We start from the raw sequence: 22,982 nt of genomic DNA on the forward strand, positions 1-22,982 counted from the left end.
AAGAGGCTGACTTTTCTTTCTTGGTGACGTGTGCTGTGCCTGAGAGCCAAGGATGCCATTCCCCATGCTACTGGGATGCCCAAGCCCAGGTCCAGGGCCCTGTGCCCATGCTTATTGGCAGAAGCAGTAGAGATCAGACAGAGGGTACATGACGGGACTGTGGCCTGGAACTCAGGGCACCAGAAGCAGAGTCACAGTACAAAGAGAAGGTGAGAAGGAAAGCAAAACAAAGTTAGCCCTGTAGTCATGCCATTCCATCCCTCACCCATATGCACTTAGTGCTGAGGATCCTGAACAGGAGTCAGGAAGGGTCACCTCCATTTTAAGTTCTGTTGACTGGAACTACTGTCTGTAGCAGGGTCTGGTGTGGAAGGAACAAAAAAAAAGTGAGAGAGAGCATCATGGAGGAGGCGTTTCTGGGAAAGCTCTTCTCATTCACAAAACATGACAGAAGACAGGGAAGGTCCCCTTTCTGTCTCCCGCCTTTGTTGCCTGCATATAACAGGTGACACCTGACAGCCATTTGGGGGCTATGAAGGGACAAACCTGGGGACAAGAGACTACTCCCTGAGGAAGAGCAAAAAAAGAATCAGACCAGTTCTTGATGCCTTTGCTGAGTTACTTCATTGATGGACTTTGAAACTTGACAAGTCCTCCAGACTTTCAGGTACATCAGGTACTATATTTCATTACTGTTGAAGATACTAGTTGTGTTAGAAATAATCCTAACCTGATACAGCCTTCTAGCCACTACTCTACACACCAGGCACATTCTAAGATGCCACTGACATCATCTAACCTTGGAGTATGAGCCCACAGAGGGAAATTCTCCCTATACACAAAAGGAGAGGGCTTTCTGCAGCTGCACAGTTAACGCATGTCTTGGGCCAGCCCTCCTATTCCTATCCTTTGTCTTTTTTGGACAAGCATCATGTAATTTGGGACCACAGATATTGGGTAATTACCATAGCAATGATTAGGGATTCACTTCAGGAATAAGGAAATATAATTATAGTCTCATTGCAGCTTGTTTCCATGACAACAGGGGCATTTGCAATTGATCAGCAGTTTTCTTCTAAACAGATCCGTGAGTCTCATTCAAATGAAATGCTAAAGAGCAATTAAGTATCCTCATCGAACAAACTAGAGTTGCTGGAAGAGACTGGAGTCAATATATTTTGTGTGGCATCACGGAAGCTCATCCCAGACTTCGGTATTCTATGAAAATATATGGTACCCAATAGGCTATGGAGCCTAATTATTACAACAGAAACAGGACAGTTCAAAAAAATTCAAGGAAGAGGAGGGAATTTGGGGATCTTAAATGCATGCACTCTTAGAACTAGAAATCAAAGATCACTTACTCCAGTCCCTAAGCTTAGTCCTGTGTCTCCATCACATAGGATGAGCAATTGTCTAACCTGCCGGGAGAATGCTGCAAGGACTCCACGAGTTTGCATGCTGTCTGTTCCACTCCTCAGTTGCTCCACCTGGACAAAGATCTTTTCATAAACCTCTCTACTCATCATCTGAATCAACTGAGTTTTGGTCTATGCTCTGGAAATAGAAAACTAGTATCCACATCCTCTTTAGATCAGTAATAACATTACCCTGCATTTGTAAAGTGCTATTTTATAGCAGGTAGTGTAATGTCACATGCATTTTTTTGGTCCTCATAATAAGTGGGGAAAGAGCGTGGAGAGAGCATATCCATTTAACAGATGAAGGGCCTGGCTTGGGTCAGATCACACAGCTCACGAGTGAAAGCAGCTGCATGCACATGAGACTCTGGCTCCTGATCTGTTGCTCTCCCACACAGTGTATCATCAACCTTCATCCCCTCTAAACGTACTCAGTCCAGCTCCATTAGTTTTCCTGCTTTGTCCCTAAATTTCATTGAGTGGTTTTGTATATCTTTTCTAGTCCCAATTCAATCAGCACATCGCAGGTTCGTATGGATAGAGGATAAATGATCAAGTAGTCTAAGTCTTTTCTGACTTGACCTTCTGAAAAGCAGCAAGGCCAAGTGATCCAAGGTACAACATGGGTAATCAGGGAGCCTGAACTCCACTGTCATTTCACTGGTGACATGTCTCACTATGCTGTCACCATGTACAGTGATACTCTGTACCATGGTGGGAAACTGAAGGATGAATCAGCTAAATGTTGACTTGTACAGTGGGAAGAGTCTGTATGGCAAAAAAGAGCAGTATTTGTACATTTAGTAAATGAATAATCTGAATGCCTGCTATGGCCCAGGCACAATTCTAAAGCCTGGAAATACAATGGGTACCCTACAGGCCTACCTTTGTGGGAAGGTAAAGGAAACTGAGAACAATGGCAGGGAGGCCTGATCTAGGCTAAGGGGGTCAGAGTAGGCTTATTCCCTGAGGAAGGCACATTTGTGCAGAAAAGTGAAGGATAAAGAGGAATTAGCGCGCTTGTAAGAGTGCCTGCTTACACCCTCAAGCAAGTGGAGATAGGGTGGGGTTGTTCAAGAGGAAAGGATTACCACATGCAAAATCAGCTGACTGGAATTCTAATCACATCTCTAACATGAATGGCACTGTACTGTGATCTCTTTAAGCCTCAGTGTCCCCATTTCTAAAGTGAAGGTATTGGATCAGGACTAAAAAATTACCTTAGATTTTAACACCGGTGTGTGTGTGTGTGTGTGTGTGTGTGTGTGTGTGTGTGTGTGTGTCTACTGAATAAGGGTATCATGTAAGTAGAGAGTAGGATTGATATCTCCTTTTGTGTGTATGTGTGAGCAGGGCTGCATGGGGTCAACCATAGGCATTTTTTTCTTCTCTTTATAGTCCAGAGGTCTTTTTTGAAAAAACATCTATCATGCCATGAATTCATACAAACAGATTCCAGCAGCTCAGGCTCCTCTCCACTGGCTCTAACAAAGTGTGCTTCTCTGGGTGGAGCAGGCTGGCACCTGAATCCAAGTATCTTTCTCTTTCACTTCCTTTTTCTGATCATTTTCCCCTCACATGTTTCTAGGAGCTATCTTGGTTCTTAGAGTGCTTAATTTGCTCAACATACATACATGAATTCTCCTGGCAAGAATCTTGTGCAACGGGACCAACAGCATTCTGGGTAATATTATAGACCCTTCCAGTCTTGTCATAGTAACATCTGTGGGGCATTTCCTTTTGATAGTGCCCAATTCCCTTGATGTCTATAATAACACTTTTCTTATAGATTCACGTGTATGTGGCCAAATAACAACTCTATGTTTCCTACAAGGCACAGGCAACTATTTTTAAACAGGCAGTCTCAGACATAACCTGCATTTTTTCCCTCATGTCCTCTCTCCCTTCAAGCTGAACACCTCCCTCAATGAAGGGGCTCAACACCCTCAAGCAAATGTGTGCAGCTGCTTCTCCTTCCAAGCCAGCCTGCTGTAGCCTGCAGTGATGTCCTACTTCATAATTATCCCTTTCTGTTCCGCTCCAAATTTCTACCTCCTCTTTTAGGGATTTAGGAGAGGAGAATAAGCCCTGAATCTCTCCTGCCTATACAAACTTATCACCTCAGCCAGGTAGGACTTCAACAATGCCACATTCACTACTTTAAAAAAATACATTTACTGAGATATAATTCATATGCCCTAAAATTTCATTCATTCAAAGGGTACATTTCAATGATTTTTAGTATATTCTAAGAATTGGGCTACTATCATCACCACCTAAGTTTAGTTTTTATCATCCCAAAAAGAAACCCCACGCTCATTAACAGTCACCCGCCACCCTACCCCATGCCTGGCAACCACAAATCTTTCTGTCTCAATGAATTTGCCTATTTGAGACATTCATATAAATATAATCATACACTAGGTGGTATTTTCTAACTTCCTTCTTTCACTTAGCATAGTGTTTTCAAAGTTTATCCATGTCATACCATGTATCAGTATTTCAAATATTCCATTGCATGGATATATAACACATCGTATTTATCCATCCTTTTTTTTCAAAGTAGGCTCCACACCCAACACGGTACTTGAACTCACAACCCCAAGATCAAAAGTCACGTACTCTACTGACTAAGCCAGACAGGCACCCCTATCCATTCATTTTTTGATGGACTTTTGGACTGTTTCAACATTTTGACTACTATGAATAATGCTGTTATGAACATTTGTGTACAGGTTTTTGTGCAGACATGTGTTTTCATTTCTCTTGGGTTATATACCTGGGATTAGAACTGCTGGGTCATATGGTAACTCTATGATTAACATTTTGATGAACCATCAAACTATGGCTATACCATTTTACATTACCATCAACTCTGTATTAGGGTCTAAATTTCTCTACATTCTCACCAACACATGTTATTGTCTTTATTTATTTACTTATTTTTTTATTTATTTTTTATAGCCTTCCTAATGGTTGTAAAGTTCTATGTTATTGTGGTTTTGATTTGCATTTCCCTGATAACTAATGATGTTAAGCAAGTATGTTTTCATAATGAACCTTGTAATATTTTCTTTGGAGACATGTCTATTCAAATCATTTATCCATTAAAAATTTTTTTGGTCATCTTATTACTGAGTTATAAGAGTTCTTTACCTATTCTGAATATAACTCCCTTATCAGATGTATGGTTTGCAAATGTTTTCTTCCATTCTGTGAATTGTCTTTTCATTTTCTTCATGGTATTGTTTGTAATGCAAAAGTTAATTTTGATGAAGTCCAATTTACCAATTTTTTCTTTTGTCACCTGTGCTTTTGGCACCTAAGAAATCATTATCTAACCATGAAGGTATATTCCTTTGTTTTTATCTAAGAATTTGACAGTTTTTTAAAAATTTTTATTTATTTTTTTAATAGTTTATTCATCTTCGAGAGAGACAGACAGACAGAGCATGAGTGGGGCAGGAGCAGAGAGAGAGAGGGAGACACAGAATCCGAAGCAGGCTCCAGGCTCTGAGCTGTCAGTACAGAGCCCGACGCGGGGCTTGAACCCACGAACCGTGAGATCATGACCTGAGTCGAAGTCGGAAGCTCAACCGACTGAGCCACCCAGGCACCCCAAGAATTTTAGAGTTTTAACTTTTACATTTAGGTCTGTAATCCATTTTGGATTGGCTTGTGAATGGTATAAGAAAGGAGTCCAGGGTGACTGGGTGGCATCTGACTTCAGCTCAGGTCATGATCTTGCAATTAGTGGGTTCGAGCCCTGTATCAGGCTCTGTGCCCACAGCTCGGAGCCTGGAGCCTGCTTCAGATTCTGTGTCTCACTCTCTCTCTGCCCCTCCCCCACTCACTCTCTGTCTCTCAAAAATGAATAAACATTTAAAAAAAAAAAAAAAAAAGAAAGGAGTCCAAATTCATTCTTTGGCATATTGTTATTCAACTGTCCCAGCACCATTTGTAGAAAAAGACTATTCTTTACCCATTGAATTGCTTGGCACACATAGTGACAATCAGTTGACTACAAATGTGAGGGTTTATATTTGTACTCTCATTTCAATTCCATTAATCTGCATCTATCCTTATGCCAGTACCACACTATTTAGGTTACTGTAGCTTTGTAGTAAATTTTTTTGAATTTTTAAATTTTATTTAAATCTAAGTTAGTTAACATATAGTGCAATAATGATTTCAGAAGTAGAATTTAGTGATTCATCATTTACATATAACACCCAGTGCTCATCCCAACAAGTGCCCTCCTTCATGCCCATCATCCATTTAGCCCATCCTCCACCCACCTCCCCTCCAGCAACCTCAGTTTGTTCTCTGTATTAAAGAGTCTCTTATGGTTTGTCTCCCTCTATGTTTTTATCTTATTTTTCCTTCCCTTCCCCTATGTTCATCTGTTGTGTTTCTTAAATTCCACATGAGTGAAATCATGTGATATTTGTCTTTCTCTGACTTATCCTGCTTATTAGCATAACACACTCTAGTTCCATCCATGTTGTTGCAAGTGGCAAAGTTTCATTCTTTTCGATCGCCAAGTAATATTCCATTGTGTGTGTGTGTGTGTGTGTGTGTATACACACACACACACACACACACACACACACACACACAAACACACCCCATATCTTCTTTATCTGCTCATCAGTCAATGGATATTTGGCGCGCTTTATAGTAAGTTTTAAACTCGAGAAATGTGAGCCCTCCAAGACTATTTTGCTTATTCTGGATCCCTTGCATTCCCATATGAATTTTAGGACCTGCTTGCCAATTTCTGCAAAAAAAAGTCAGCTGGAAATTTGACAGGAATTGTACTGAATCTGTAGATCAATTCGGGGGCTATTGCCATCTTAACAATACTAAGTTTTCCAACCAATGAATGGTGATACCTTTCCATCTATTTAGATCTTTTTAAATTCTTTCAATGGTATGTTATCCTTTTTTCAGTGTACAAGTCTTTTGTTTATTTTTTATTTTATTTTTAATGTTTATTTATTCTTGAGAGAAAGAGAGAGAGAACGAGGGAGGGTGGTGGGGGGGGAGACAGAGGATCCAAAGCGGGCTCTGCACTGTCAGCACAGAGCCTGGTGCAGGGATCGAACTCACGAACCATAAGATCATGACCTGAGCTGAAGTCAGACATTTGACCAACTGAGCCACCAAGGTGTCCCTATTTATTTATTTATTTTATTTTATTTTATTTTATTTTATTTTATTTTATTTTATTTTATTTTATTTTATTTTTTAAGTTTATTTCCTTTATAGTAATCTCTACAACCAGTGTGGGGTTCAAACTCATAACCCTGAGATCAAGAGTTGCATGCTCTTCTGACTGAGCTAGCCAGGCACCCTTGTATTTCTTTTATTAAATTTATTCCTAAGTATTTTATTTCTTTTGATGCTATTGTAAATGGAATTGTTTTCCTAGTTTCAGATTGTTCATTGCTAGCATACTGAGATACAAAAACTCCAATCTTATATCCCGCAGCCTTGTCTAATTTTGTGGATTCCTTGGGCTTTTTTATATATAAGATCATGGCATCTGCAAATAGTTTTGCTTCTTCCTTTCCAAGATCAATACTTTTTATTTATTTTTCTTGCCTAATTGCCCTAGCTATAATTTATAGTACAGTATTAAAAGCATATCCTTGTCTTGTTCCTGATCTTAATGGGAAACACAACCATTCTTTCACCATTGAGAATGGTATGAGCTGTGATATTTTTGGAGATGTCCTTCCTCAAGTTAAAGAAGTTCCCTTTTAGTTCTAGTTTTAAGAGTTTTTATCATAGTGTGTTGGATTTTGTCAAATGTTTTTTCTGCATCTATTGAGATGATCATGTGGTCTTTGTCCTTAATTTTATTAATATGGTATATTTATTGATTTTGTATGATTAACTAACCTTGCACTTTGGGGATAAATCCTGCTTGATTATGGTGTATTATCCTTTTTGTATGTTGTTGGATTCAGTATTTTGTTGTATTTTGTTGAGGATTTTTATTTCTATATTCATAAGGGAAATTGGTCTGTAGTTTTCTTTTTTGTGATGGTTATGCCGGCTGTGGTATTAGGGTAACACTGGCCACATACAGTGACTTGGAAAGTTCCCTCCTATTCTATTTGCCACATTCATTCTTGCATGTAAGTCTGCTCATGCCATTCCAGATCTGAAAGGTTTATGCCTTGCCCATCAGCCATTCTGTGTCCTGCCCATCATCTGGAGCCAGTCCAAGGCCTCCTCATGCCTGAACCCTTTTTTGACTGCTATAGTCCCAGAGTGAGCCCGCCCTCATGGAAGCTCCTTTGGTTCTCAATGTGCCTACAGCTGGCACTTACTATAAGGAGCTGTAGCTGAGATAATATAGTAAATGCTGGGTGTGAGGTAGAAACTGGAAGCAGGACAAGTAGGGAGGAATCCTAGGAGCAGCAGAGCCTCAGTAAGGCAGCAAAGGCAGGAAGACACCTGAGCCTGGTGACCCAGGACTAGTAGAATTCAGGGCCATGTGACTCGCTCCCTGGTAAGGCTACAGCTTCTTCAGAGTTAGAATGGGTGGTTAAGAATGCCCTCTTTCCTGCTTAATTACTGGCTCAGCAATTTACCAGCAAGTCACTCTCCAGCCTTAGTTTTCTTCCCTTTGAAGTGGGGATAGTGTCAGGAACAAGACAAGAATGTCCATGCTGTTCACCACTTTTATTCCACATAGTACTGAAAGTCCCAGCCAGAGCAATTAGGCAAGAAAAAGAAAGAAAAGGCATTCAAATTGGAAAGGAAGAAGTAAAACTGTCACTATTTGTGGACAGGACTTTATATATGGAAAACCCTAAAGATTTCACCAAAAAACTGTTAGAACAAATAAATGAATTCAGTAAAGTTGCAGGATACAAAATCAATACACCAAAATCTGTTGCATTTTTATATACTAACAATGAACTATCAAAAAGAGAATTAAGAAAACAATCCCATTTACAATTGCATTAAAAACATAGCCAGGAATAAGTTTAACCAAAGGGGTGAAAGACCTGTACACTGAAAATTGTAAGATATTGATAAAAGAAACTGAAGAAGACACAAATGGAAAGATATTCTGTGCTCACTAATTGAAAGGACTGTTAAAATGTTGTTGTTAAAATGTCTATACTACCCAAACCTACAGATTCAACGCAATGCTTATCAAAATTCCAATGGCATTTTTCACAGAAATAGAACAAACATTCCTAAAAGTTGTATGGAGCCACAAAAGAGCCTGAAGAGCCAAAGCAATCCTGAGAAGCAAGAACAAAATTGGAGGTAACACAAACCCTGATTTCAAACTACACTATAAAGCTACAGTAATCAAAACATGGAATGTTTTGGAATATATGGAACCAGCATAAAAAAGAGACATAGTGACCAATAGTACAGAATATAAAGCCCAGAAATAAACACCTACATAAATGGTCACTTAATTTATAACAAAGGAGGCAAGAATATACAGTAGGGGAAGGACAGTTTCTTCAATAAATGGTGCTGGGAAAACTAGACAGCCATGTGCAATGGCTGCAATAAGACCACTATCTTACACCATGTACAAAAATAATTTAAAATGGATTCAAGACTTGAGTGGAAGACCTGAAACCTTAAAACTAGAAGAAAACATTGGCAATAAGCTCGCTGACATCAGTCTTGGTGATTATTTTTTAGATCTGACTCCAAAGGCAAGGGGAACAAAAGCAAAAATAAACAAGCGGGACTATATCAAACTAAAAAGCTTCTGTACAGCAAAGGAAACCATCAAAAATACGAAAAGCCATCCTCCTAATTGGGAGAAGATATTTGCAAATCATATATCTGAAAAAGGGTTAATATCCAAAATATATAAAGAATTCCTACAACCCAATAACAAAAAACACTCTGATGAAAAAATGGGAAGAGGATCAGAACATTTTTCCAAAAAAGACATAAAGATGGCCATGAGGCACATTAAAAAATGCTCACCAACACTAATCAGGGAAATGCAAATGAAAACCACAATGAGGTATCACCTCACACATATTACAATGGCCATCACCAAAAAGACAAGAAAAAACAAGTGTTGGCAGGGATTTAGAGGCAAGGGACCCTTGTGCACTGTTGGCCAAAATATAAATTGGTGTAGCCACTATGGAAAACAGTATGGAGGTTCCTGAAAAATTTAAAAATAGAACTACCATGTAATCTAGCAATTCCACTACTGGCATTTATCTGAAGAAAAAAAAACACTAATTTGAAAACATATATGCACCCCTTGTTCACTGCTACATTATTTACACAAGGCAAGATATGGAAACAACCTAAGTGTCCATCAATGGATGAATAAAGAAGATGTTACACACACACACACACACACACACACACACACACACACATGCTGGAATACCACTCAGTCATAAAAAAGAATGAAATCTTGCCATTTGTGATACATGGATAAACCTTGAGGACATTATGCTAAGTCAGACAGAGAAAGACAAATACTGTATGATTCCACTTACAAGTGGAATCTAAAAACTAAAACAAATGAACATGTAAAACAAGACTAATAAATACAGAAATAGACTGATGGTTGCCAGAGGGGAGGAGGTTGAACAGTTGGTGAAATGGGTGAAGGGGGTCAAGGGATACAAATTTCCAGTTATAAAATAAATCATGGCAATGTAATACACAGCATGGTGACTACAGTTAATAATACTATCATTTTTACTGTATATATTGTTCTATATATTGTATTGTATATATTATTTATATCATATTTGATCTTAAAATCTTAAAAATCTTTAAAGTTCTCATCACAAGAAAAAAAATTTTTTATACCTTTGTATGGTGACAGATGGTAACCAGACTTATTTTGCAGTATATATAAATACTGAATCATTAGGTTGTACATCTGAAACTAATATATGTCAATTATATCTCAATTTTTGAAAATAAGAAATGGGGATAATAATGTCAACCTCGGAGTGTGTGAACATTATATGAGTTCAACTATGCAAAACCACATTGCATTAAGTTCAATAAGTGGTAGCTTTAATATATGCCAATGGATATTCTCCGTGAAAAAAAGATTTGTGGTTAAAGGAGTCTTGGAAATGTTCCATAATACATCCCCGTTCTCAGAAATTCCCAGGGCACATTAGCATAGTAAAAGCTCTGAAAAGTCCTATGTAAAGGATCCTATTTGTTTTGGCCCAGAATTTCCCCAACCTATTTTTTTTTCTTTTTTTGCCAAGCTGACCCTCTCCCCCTTTTTAAATTTAACACATTTTGGGAAACACAATTTTAGTTGCATTTAATTAATAAAGGAAGTCACATTAAATTGTTAAAAACTGAACATGTTTTACGATTTTGCTTTCCCCACAGGCATGTATAATTTAAAAGCAGTAGCCTAGGAGAAATAAAGGCTTCTAACCTAGAGAAAGAACAGTATGCGTTAAAAGCCCAAAGGAAATGAGAAATTTCAGGCAGAAGGAGCAGATCAATAATGAGCTATTTTTGGCCATGGAGACATTTCTAGAATTACAGATTCTTGGAGTTTGACAGCATGTTAAAGTTCAACTCCTTTAAATTCCCACCCAGTGCAGAATTTCCCCTTCATCAGTCCAAACTCCTTCTGGCACATACCCAGCCTCCCCAGTTTTAGGCAGCCCTAGTATTTAGGAAATTCTCCCTCACACTGGGCTGAAATCTGCCTCCTTGGAACCTCCACCCAAGACCATGCTAACAGCATTTTGAGTTTTGTGTTTTAGTGAGAGCTGGAGATAGTAAATAAAATGCACAGAAATTCTGTGAATCATTACACAATCTAAAGTAACATGATTATTGAGCAGTAAACTGAAAATAAAAAAATATAGGAAATATATTATACTTCCATTAAAAAAAAGAAGTGTTGGAAACAACATCTTTAATTTTCTCCATCTGTAAATAGGGCAAATATTCAGAAATTCAGCTATACTGTAAGCAATGAATGTAGTATTTACTTTGCGGGTGGAATTATTTTGCACCTGTCAATTTCTGAGAAGAAAAGGGGAATGTGTATTTTAAATAATTCCTGTTTTCTTGTCTTTTTAATTTAAAAATAGTTAAAGAGACATTTTTAAAAATTCTTCATCCAAAGCTTATCCTTCCCGATTCCTTTATTATAAAAACAAGTGCTAAATAATTAAAATACAGTGTATGTCTCATAAATATAGGTTTATTAACAAAAACCAATAATAAGAACAGGTGGCATTACCTTTATTTTATAGAAGTGCAGGTGTTTGAATCAATATGAAATTCCAAGGCTTTGTATAACTTAAAATCTAAGGAAAACTCCAAGGGGGTAGACGGAATAGAACTTAAATGGGAAGAGAACCACCAGGATCCAGGCTCTTCTAAGAGTCTAAAATCATTCAGTAAGAAATCAGGGACTTGGCAAAACCATAAAAAAGGACAGCCTGTGTTTTCACAGAACAGTCCTTCTAAAGGAGAACCTTCTAGACTCAACCTCATTTTGCATTAAACTACTAGTTGGTCACATTTTAGTATCTGTTACCTCATTCTGATACTGTGAGGCAGAAACAGTTCACATTCCAATTTTCCACTGAAGAAACTGAAGTAAAATCAAAACATTTATACTGAACAATACTCAAGCATACCTTAGTACATAATGACATCCCAACCACTGGGTGGGCTTAGTGTTACCTGTGTTCTCCTTCCAGTGAAATAATTTCCTATAGTTAAATTCGATAGTATTCTTACTAAAGATAATGGAAGACAAATAACAGGCCTGTTGAGGAAGAGAGTCAATATCAGTTAGGACCCAGTAATGCTGTCACCGAGCACTGCAAAGCTTAATGTGCCACTGCTTGCCTAAGGATTCTGCATGTAAGTTGTGCTCAACTGGAGTGTCTATTAGAATTTACTTACTGACATACATCACACAGGATGTTTTTGTTCTTGTCCTTGAATCACAGTAAAAATATCACAGATTACCTCATCTATTCCTTCCACATGTATTACGGCAAGTTGTGCCGTGCCAGGCATTCATAGGAAACAGTTTTTGAGCACCTAATACGAGGCTGAATAAAACCCGGTCCCTGACTTCATGGAACTGGCAGTCAAATGAGACAGACAAGCAAATCAATAATTTCCATAGAAAGTGACAAGTTCTTTGCTGGAGCCAGGTGCATGATGCTAGGGGAATGCCGGCAAGGGCAAACAAATCAGATCAGGGAGTGGGAAAAGGCTTCTCAGAGGAGCTGACTTCTAAGCTGTCAGTAGCAGAGTTTAATCATCTCTGACTCTAACTTCAATTCCCAGCACTCAGGTGAGAAACTACTTCCCGACCCTGCTTTTCTGAGTTCTTGACACAGTCATGGCCAGATTTAGTACCTGTGCTCTAAGAAGCAAAGGGAGGGTGAGGGCGGGGAAGAAGAAGAAGGAGGGAGAGAAAGAGAAAGGGGAGGGGCAAGGAGAGGTGGGGGAAAGATGTAGAGAGAAACACAGAAAACAAAGAGCAGAAGCCAAAGCTCTACGACTTACAGACTCCAGAAGTCGCTAGAGATTGCCAGAGGTAGAAAGGGTGACCACTTTGTGCCTGAGCAGTCTATGTTCTCAACATGGGTGTACAATCTAATCTGTAACCACCCTGTCTCTTCGTCTAGCAACAGGGCATGGGAATGCAGTCTCCTTCTATCCAGATTAACTTACTGAGCCAAACCAGCGGGGTGCTGCCTCTATCACCAGTGAAGGCAGCAAAATGAAGGCACAGATCCCTGTGCTTTCCCAGAAAATGAGGCCAGACTCGTTGCCAATTCCCCATGGTGACATCTCCACACAGAATGCACAAAGTACCCCAAGCCTTCCATCTTCCCAGAGATGCAACACATCTGTGACTCCACCCTTGCCTCCTTTGGGATCCCATTCCCCACACTGGAACTCTGCTAAAATCTGGGGGAGAAAAAGTATGAATTATTACCTTAGATTGTCTTCCAGGGTCTCCTCATCTGAAGAGAAGGTCCCATTGCTGACACTCCGGGGAGAGTGACTCTTACTCCCTGCTGACGCCTCCTGGGACAACAAAGTGTCTTTCTTTTTCCTTTTACCAAACAACTTCTTAAAAGGCTGGAATTTACCTCCTTTCTTCTTGTCTGTGGATTACAAGATGAACACACACTGCAGTTTGACAGGGCTGCACTTCTGAGCCTGAGAGCAAATTACAACTGAGCTGCCTCTGGCCAAGGAGAAGGGGCAAAGGGCAGCCATCAGAGTGAATGAGCGACCAAGCCCTGTGCCAGGAATGACACGGCCAGCCCTAGTCCGGGCACAGTCAGGCAGAGGCAAGCCAAGGGCACAGTAAGTCTCCTGTCACCAGGCTCCCAAGAAGCACCTGGGATGACACAGAGGGGTTCCGAGGCTCACAGTGGTCTCAGAGCACCCCTTTGCACATGCCACACAACAGTGGTGCCTGCTCTCTTTAATAGGCAGATGGCCAGGGGCTCCTGGGAGGCTCAGTGGGTTAAGCATCCAACTCTTGATCAGGTGGTGATCTCATGGCCATGAGATCAAGCTCCAAGTCAGGCTCCACACTGAGCAAGGAGCCTGCTTGGGATTCTCTCTCTCTCTCCCTCTCTCTGCCCCTCCCCACTCATTCTAAAAATTAAAAAAAAATAATAATTAAAAACAAAAAACAAGCAGGTGGCCAGTGCCCTTCTCCACAGAAGAAGCTGAGAACACATGTTAAGTCAGACGGGTGCTCAAAAAATTTCATACACCTTTATATATATAACTTTCTATTTATGTGTGTGTATCTACACACACACACACACACACACACACACACACACACACACATATTCTCCACTGAGAATCACCCTGTTTTAGCGTTTGTTAGAGACAGAAAATAACTGCCAACTCTTGGCATCAGCTTTGCCCCAATTCCCTCCATCCCTATATATTTCCAATTTATTTCTCCCGTCTCCTCTCAGAATCTTCTATGAAGAGCCCCAAAGGAGCTGCTATGAACATCTTTCCATATATTACTTCATTCAGTCAGGACCCAGGCTCAGTGCCAGCATTACTGACAGATATTTTAGGTAATACCTTTCAAGTTCTGCTCCTTCAATTACAAATTCATCCATTATCACTCCACTCCCACCTCAGGAAAAAAAGTGTGTATCACCCCATACCAGAAGAAGCATCTTCTCAGATCCTTCCTTTTCTTTAAGAAGCTTAAAGAGCCACTTACTCAGGGTCAGACAATCTTTTTTTAAGTTACTTAAGCCTTTTTATGCATCACTGCTTTAAGAACTTTCTAAATATTAATTCAGCTAATCCTCACAATGACACTATGAGGTAGATATTATTAACATCCCCATTTTACAGGTGAGGAGTCTGAGGCACAGAGAGATGAAATAACTTGTCAACATCATGGGAAATATATCTTAAGTTGGAGTCAGGAGCTCTGAGGGAAAAGAAAATACAAAAGCTCACAATGTTTATTAAGAAATACCTGCACACTGGGGCGCCTGGGTGGCGCAGTCGGTTAAGCGTCCGACTTCAGCTCAGGTCACGATCTCACGGTCCGTGAGTTCGAGCCCCGCATCAGGCTCTGAGCTGATGGCTCAGAGCCTGGAGCCTGTTTCCGATTCTGTGTCTCCCTCTCTCTGCCCCTCCCCCGTTCATGCTCTGTCTCTCTCTGTCCCCAAAATAAATAAACGTTGAAAAAAAATTAAAAAAAAAAAAAAGAAATACCTGCACAAAACACACAGGTATGAGTCCCCATCTGAGTATTAGAGCCCCCAGACCTCTTCGGGCCATAGTCTACAGAGAAATCTGGGCAAAAAACGAGGTTAAAGATGTGCAAGGTAAGGTAACCATCTCATTTCCTCTGGTGATCTTCAGTTCTGATCTTTCTGAAAGAAAGTCTGAAGTGAGGAAAAAGTGGCTTAAACCACTTTGCCTTAAGCTGTAAGACACTGAGATAGAGAGAGTAGTTACCAATCACAAAAGGACAACAGTCTGGGATCCTTAATATAGGTGCAAATGCCTTCAAACTTCAGTGGTCCCTGAAATAACAGTATCATGTTTAAAAGGAAAGGAGACTTGTTATATCAGATGACTCCCTACATAAGGCTTTGTGGTAAGCATATAGTCCTCAAAAAGGAATTTAGTTTTTTTCACTGTGTATTATTTAAAAGACAAGAAAGTGTGTATAATATAATTGAGATCATAACACTTAAAAATGGTAAAAACAAACAGAACAAACTGGAGGGTTTGATTTCAGAATGTTTGTATGTTTTCAGTGGTTATCAATTCAGGAGTATGAGCCAGAGATTTTCATGACACCTGCTTCTGGCTCCCATCAATAGATAATTTTAAAACATTATAGGGGTGCCTGGGTGGCTCAGTCAGTTGAGCGTTTGACTTCGGCTCAGGTCATGATCTCGTGGTTTGTGGGTTTGAGCCCCGTGTCCAGCTCAGTGCTGACAGCTCAGAGCCTGGAGCCTGCTTCAGATTCTGTCTCCCTCTCTTTCTCCCCCTCCCCCGCTTGCACTCTGTCTCTATCTCTCAAAAATGAATAAACGTTAAAAAAAATTTTTAAACATTATAATCGGTAGCAATTTTTGAAGACCATCAAAGAACATCAAGCAAATGTTAAAAGAGATGACCTTATATGAGTCAATTAAGAAATGTAAATTTAAAAAATTCTGAAAGATGCTTCAGGTATCATTATATAACTGGACTGATAAAATAAATGAATGTTTTCTCTACGACTGTCCAAAGCTCAAAATATGTAAATGAACCTAATTTCTAGATTTGGCAGCATTATTATAAATGGTCAAGTAGTAACTTGTGCTACATTCCACTTATTTCTGAGATGAAACTCTTCCTTTTTCCTTTTATACTGACTGCCTTTTTCCCACTACAGAAATATCTAACCCCTAGTTCTCTAATCAGAAATATGCTAGGGGTGCCTGGCTAGCACCCCCAGGGGTGGCTTAGTCAGTTAAGCTTCCAACTCTTGATTTCAGCTTAGGTCATGATCTCTCCCAGCACTGGGCTCTGCACTGGGTGTGTAGCCTGCTTAAGATTCTCTCTCTCCCTTTCCCTCTGCTCCTCCCCTGCTCACGTTCTCTCTCTCTCTCTCAAAAAAGAAAGAAAGAAAGAAAGAAAGAAAGAAAGAAAGAAAGAAAGAAAGAAGAAATATTCTAAAAGACCATAGCAAATTCTAAAAGTATCAGTTGTTACATCATTACCCCCAGTCTGGACCCACAAATCTAGCTTTTTTTTTTTTAATTTTTTTTTCAACGTTTATTTATTTTTTGGGGGGACAGAGAGAGACAGAGCATGAACGGGGGAGGGGCAGAGAGAGAGGGAGACACAGAATCAGAAACAGGCTCCAGGCTCTGAGCCATCAGCCCAGAGCCTGACGCGGGGCTCGAACTCACGGACCGCGAGATGGTGACCTGGCTGAAGTCGTACGCTTAACCGACTGCGCCACCCAGGCGCCCCTCTAGCTTTTAAACTAAATAGAGAACATCAGGTTATGTCAGAATTTATGGACAGGGGAAAAAAATCATCACTTGCTCTAAAGTCAAGGTAGATTTGGTGGTGTTTAGCTGAGCTGGAACCAAATTAACCACAATGAAAGACAAATTACAGTTTCTTAGAATAACAACAGGTTAGTTGTGTATTTAACTAATGGGTGTATTAACTAACTAGTTGTGTATTTAATTAATTGCTCTATACCAGCCAAAAAGGATTATATGGTCCTTTGTATTGCTTCATGCCCGAATGGTGGCAGCCACCATATAAAATTGGTCTGCACTGGTCGTATTGTTGGGGAAGATAGGAAGTGAAATGAATCTGGAAGGAGCTGAATACAAAGTCAAGGACAGGATAAAGAAAGCCTTGGGGAGGACACCAGGATACGGAAACCTTAGCTGGGAGAACCTGGTGGACTTCGTGCAAGCACAGAATGGCCTCCTTTAGGTGATCTGTCTGTAGAGCTGGCCCCATTTGAGGACTGCTTGTGAACCAGGCACTCTGGCACTCTGTACTGCACATTATATGGGCATTCACTTGGCATGAGTACACACATATTATCCTGAAAGATGTGTCAAAGTCCAAATGTCAATGCACTTCTCAAGAGTTACTCAGGAAAAGCTGTTTTGGCAATGCCTTAGTTATTATCACGAAGGTAAGAGAACAGTAAAACCTACTTGAACTATCCATCCAACAACTAGTCCTTCTTACAACAGGAAAAAGAGACTGTAAGTCCTAAGAACACCAATCTCTCTTTGGAAGAGGAATCAGAACACAGAAGCTCACAAGTATGCTCCAAAGTCTCAGTGTTTGGTCACATCTCAGTTATAAAAAATAAATTGCCTCCTCATTTCCAAACTACATCTCCTGTCATAAATATCTTTACATCTGAAATAAAATTTAAATATTTGTTTTTATGGTTATTTTACTATTGATTGGGGCAATTAATTAATTTTCCAGGATTAATTTTATGAAAAGATTCAGGAATGACATTTAGATCCATCCTCTATTCAGATAGCAAACCATAACTAAGCAACATTAATAGGAAATGAAGTTTTATAAATCAGAGAGGCAGTTAGACTTACTTGGTTCCCCACCTGACTCTCAAAGTCTGGTATAAGATCTCTCACATGAATAAAGCAAGTAGCTAAATTTTGTGAAACATTTGCAATTCTATTGCACAACAACCATTATGAAAACCTGAGCATATGTCTATAAATACCCACTAAATAAACTATTTTATGATCAGTTTATGATTTGGTGGTTGCACTGTCTCCACAGACTCAACTGGATTAAGTGCGTGGTCATTACCAGCAGCTATTTTCTTCACAGATAACACCAACTCTTCCTGTGACTATTTTTGTACCAATGGGGGTCTAAAAGATCAAAGCAATTTTAACGATGTAGCAAAACAGAACACTTCTGCAATGCTAATGTGAAGTATTCCAAAATACAACTGCCATACTTTAGAAGTATATATAGTTCAGCAAAGTATTCTCCAACATTAGCATATTTAAGACAGCATTTTAGAATTTTATAACATAAATTTACTTTTGTTGGGTGGTTAGGACAGTGGGGAGAAGAAGGGAAAGAGAAGGAAGAAATGTTCTTCCCACTAAACTTGTTTTATTACTGGTTACAGCTCTAGTTAGGGGTTAAATGTGTGGGCCCCAGAGACAAGAGTATTTGGCTCGAATCCTGACCCCATTTCTTACTAGCTATGAAACATCTGCTTACCAGCCTCTCTGGAAATTTACCATTTTAAGTCCTAAGACTGAGTTTATAGTAGAAAAGGCAGTGGGTGCCATATTTTCTTAATATTTCTGCAATTTTCTGTTGCAATTTTTCACATGAAAGAACCTATATATGCATATAGACTGCTTCAGGAATGACAATAATTTTCATTCTTTAAGTACTGAACTGAATTAATTTATTTTCATCATCTAATAATTACCTTAGGGATTTTTTTCATTTAAAAGAGTGCACATTATCCATTATTTCATAGATATAATTACATGCCATTTGATGGCTGCAGCATCATAATTGCTAGTTTATATAGAAGCTTCTAAAAATTAAAAATCCCTGGGCAAGTCAAGCAAATCTGATTCATTTTCCATTTGTCATAAGGATGTAAATCTTATATTTTCATTTCTAAACCTAAAATAATGAAAGCATACAATTTATCTGCATTGGATTTATATGATACACTTCCCGAGGAGAAAAAGAATTTAAAAAAAAATTTTTTTAGAGGGAGAGAGTGCACAAACAGGGGAGAGGGGCACAGGGAGAGAGAGATAGAATCTCAAGTAGGCACCACGCTGAGCATGGGGGCTCGATTCTACAACCCTGGAATCATGACCTGAGCCGAAATCAAGAGTTGGACACTCAACAGACTGAGCCACTCAGGCACCCCCAGAATTTTTTTTATCATACTCCATTTTAAGCATCATAAATGTCTTGGTCTAGGGTTTCTCAGAATGTGCTCTATGGTTGGTGCCAGCTTCTTGTTCAAAGACCACTACATTTGAGAATGCAGGTAAAATAAAGTTAAATATGTTTCTTTACTGTGAAGCTTTTCAGAGTCTTTAATATGCTGATATCATTATCGCTTTCCAAAAGAGCAGAGAATATGCAGTGCTTCCCAAAGCTGACTTTCTGGTCTCTGTCATGACAAGTGCTCCCCTGAACATACCCTGGGAATCACCTGTCTTCATTATTTCTTTCAAAAATATTTTAATTTTACTTTTACATAATCTCTACATGTGGGAGCTTGAACTTACAACCCGAGATCAAGAGTCACATACTCTACTGAGCCAGCCAGGCGCCCCTCTTTCAAAAATCTTTTATTTTCTTTAGGTACCATATATTTGATACACAAACCTCCCCTACACTCCAGAGTACACTGCTCAGTAAACTCAAGTGAGTTGACTGAAACATTCTGGTTAAATAAACCTAATGTTTTAGGTAAAGTTCTGATTTCAAGCATGTAGGTAAATAGTGTACATTAGGACATAGTACGCAGCAACTGTCTGAATCCTATAATTTTACTAATTTAAGGGGAATTTCACAAAATTTTTCTTAGCTGTGGAACATGAGGATGCTTTTGAGAAGAAACTATTCTGTTAAAAAAGATGACCAGAAGTACAGTGATACACAAGCACTCGGTGGCTATCACATTTTTACCAGTAATCCCAACACATTTCAACTAAGACTAAGGAGTTGGTGGCACGTCAGGCAGGAGTGCTCTCCAGTGCCACATCATGAGAAGACTGAGGACTGAGATTCTACTTCCAGAGAGGAGGGAAGGTTATCATGGTGGCTGTCAAGTCAGGAGGGAAGAAGGAAGAGTTGTCTCCTTTTCTGGAGAAACACAGAGAGAGGCAGACATTTGCTGTTATGCCGATTCAGAATATGAAGAGATAGGATCAATAATACTTTTAGAAGAGGGCAGGGGTGCCTGGAACAAAGGTGAGAGGCCCAGGGATGGTAGTGACTGTGGCTTTTTCAAGTCAGGGGTCACAGGCAGAGAAGGCAGTGACCAGCCTGTATCAGGAAGTATCAGGTCCTGGACACTTAGGTGGATGGGCTATGGCATATGTTGTGGAACTCTGAGCCAGGACTAAAGTTTGGAATTTTTGTTTCCTCAGCAAGAAATGTCATCTTCTTCCTTCTCAACATGATGAAATTCTATTCATCCTTCAAGACCTACATCCTTGAAGCTTTTCCCAAGTCACCAAGCCCAGTGATAATTGACCACAGCTTCCTCTGGCTTCTGTGTGCTTTCCTCATACATCTTTTGAGCCACACCATATATTACAAGCTGAACTGTGTCCCCTCAAAATTCATATGTTAAAGTCCTAAACCCCAAGTGCCTCAGAATATGTATTTGGAGACAGAGTCTTTTTTAAAAATGTTTATTTTTGAGAGAGAGAGAGAGAGAGAGAGAGAGAACACAAGCAGGGGAGGAGTAGTGAAAGAAGAATACACAGAATCTAAAGCAGGCTCCAGGCTCCAACTTGTCAGCACAGAGCCTGACGCAGGGCTCGAACTCACAAACTGTGAGATAATGACCTGAGCCAAAGTCAGATACTTAACCAACTGAGCCACCCAGATGCCCCAGAGACAGAGTACCTTTAAAGAGGTAATTAAGGTACAAAGAGGTCATTAGGTGGGCTCTAATCCAATATGACTGGGGTCCTTATAAAGAGAGATCAGGACACAGAAACACATAGAGGGAAGGCCATGTGAGGACACAAGGTGAAGACGGCCATTTACAAGCCAAGGAAAGAAGCCTAAACAAACAGCAATGACACCTTGATCTTAGACTGCTGGCCACCAGAATCAAGAAAATAAACTGTAGTTTAAGTCACCCATTCTGTAGCACTTGGCTATGCAGCCCTAGCAAACACCACGTTGTATGATATTAAAGTAGTCACTGGGAATCTTCTGTGACTCTGCTTTCACGCCTTCACACATGGACTTCTTCTATCTGGAACACCTTTCTGCCTTTGCCTAGAGAACTCCTAACTGTTCCTTCAAACACATTCCAGGCGTTATGTTCCCCGGAAAGACGTCCTTGAACACTCCAGCCAGAAAGAAGTCCTCTGTTCTCCATTTGTGCATGTACAGACATCTACTCTAACAACACAGCATGCTTTAGCTCCTAGACTGCAAGTTCCCTGGGTATGGGGAACTACACCTTGTTTATTCTACATCTATAGCACCCATAGTCATGCCTGACACAAAGCACTCAATAATACACTCTACTGTTCCCTATCCCCTTAGGGGCAGATGTGTTTTAGAAATCAGAATTTTTCAGATTGTATAAAGGTACATTTAGACCCCAGTGGGGTCTGTGACAGCACTTTATAACCAAATGCGGTATTTCTGGAAAACATCTATAGTCACCTTGTTTTGCTAATAAACAAATCTATGCCAAACTTCCAAAGAACTTTTGAGATTTTGAGAATACAGATAAAGGATAGTGATCTCTTTATGTAGTACAGTCAGTCCTGTAATCACACTTTTTTGGCAATGCATATGTGTTCCAGTGACTGATCTATGCTATCTCCTCACCCAGAATCACTAGGTGAATGGAGAATATTGTGCCCAGTTGAAGTGAGGTGTGTAGCAAAATGCATATTCACATACACCTCAAATATCTACCAGTTACCCCAGATCACCACCAGTGTTGGCAGATACACTCATACACATGTGGTATTGCAGCTTTCTGTCCAGTTTTGTATAACCTCCCTTCCTCTACCTCACAATAGCTCACAAGCTGCAGTCCTTCCAATGCACCAGTCCACAGGCAAACTTCAGGTCTTTCCCAAGGTAAAGTGCCATATTTATTGTGGTGTTTGTATATTTCATTACCATTAACACGTACAACATTTTATTATTTTTATTAGGTTCCTATTCTTTTAAAATATGTCACTGATAAATCTTTTTGTATTGTGTTAACATCCCATTTTTCCCATTAGACTTGGTTTTGGTTTTATGATTTTGCATAGCATGTTGATTTTCTGCAATGTATGTGGCACATTACAGCAGCACTGACTGTAAATACTAAAACAAAACCTACTGAACTATTTCTGTACTTAATCCAGGTCTAGGCAAGCATCTATCAATTAAAATGACAATGACTGTGCAGGTTACTGGGACCTGCTATTTCTCAAAACTACATCATTTTTAATTTTTCTGTTTTTCCCATTGGTCTATCTCAGAACTCCCTTTTACACATCTTACAACAATTCACAAGCAAAACCAAATAATATTTAGAAATAGTAACAGAGGCAGATATGATTTCTAATGTGAAGTTTCGGTGTCTGGCCACATTTCTCCCACATGCTAGAAGATGTGTGGGTGCTGGTTCTTTTCACTGCCAAATGTTTCCACTTGAGTTTCAGAAGGTATTGTGAGTAAAAAAATCAGACTGACTTTGAGTGGAAAATATTGGCAGGGGGAGCTTCCTGCTAGATTACCCTGCATATTTAGTGCAGTAGGACAAAAGCTTTT

The 22,982-nt window shown here is 39.6% G+C and overlaps 1 protein-coding gene across 7 annotated transcripts in view; it reads right to left on the minus strand.

Annotated features, from left to right (window-relative positions):
- CRACD (capping protein inhibiting regulator of actin dynamics) overlaps positions 1-22,982 on the minus strand; it is a 173,082-nt gene that overhangs the window by 48,832 nt on the left and 101,268 nt on the right. For all 7 annotated transcript variants that reach the window (XM_045056344.1, XM_045056345.1, XM_045056349.1 and 4 more), the window contains one exon: positions 13,396-13,567. In XM_045056344.1, the coding sequence (XP_044912279.1) occupies positions 13,396-13,567 (172 nt within the window). The remainder of the gene's footprint in view (positions 1-13,395; positions 13,568-22,982) is intronic.

The sequence above is a fragment of the Felis catus genome, chromosome B1, assembly GCF_018350175.1.
Source record: "Felis catus isolate Fca126 chromosome B1, F.catus_Fca126_mat1.0, whole genome shotgun sequence".
In the NCBI taxonomy this organism is placed as follows: Eukaryota; Metazoa; Chordata; class Mammalia; order Carnivora; family Felidae; genus Felis; species Felis catus.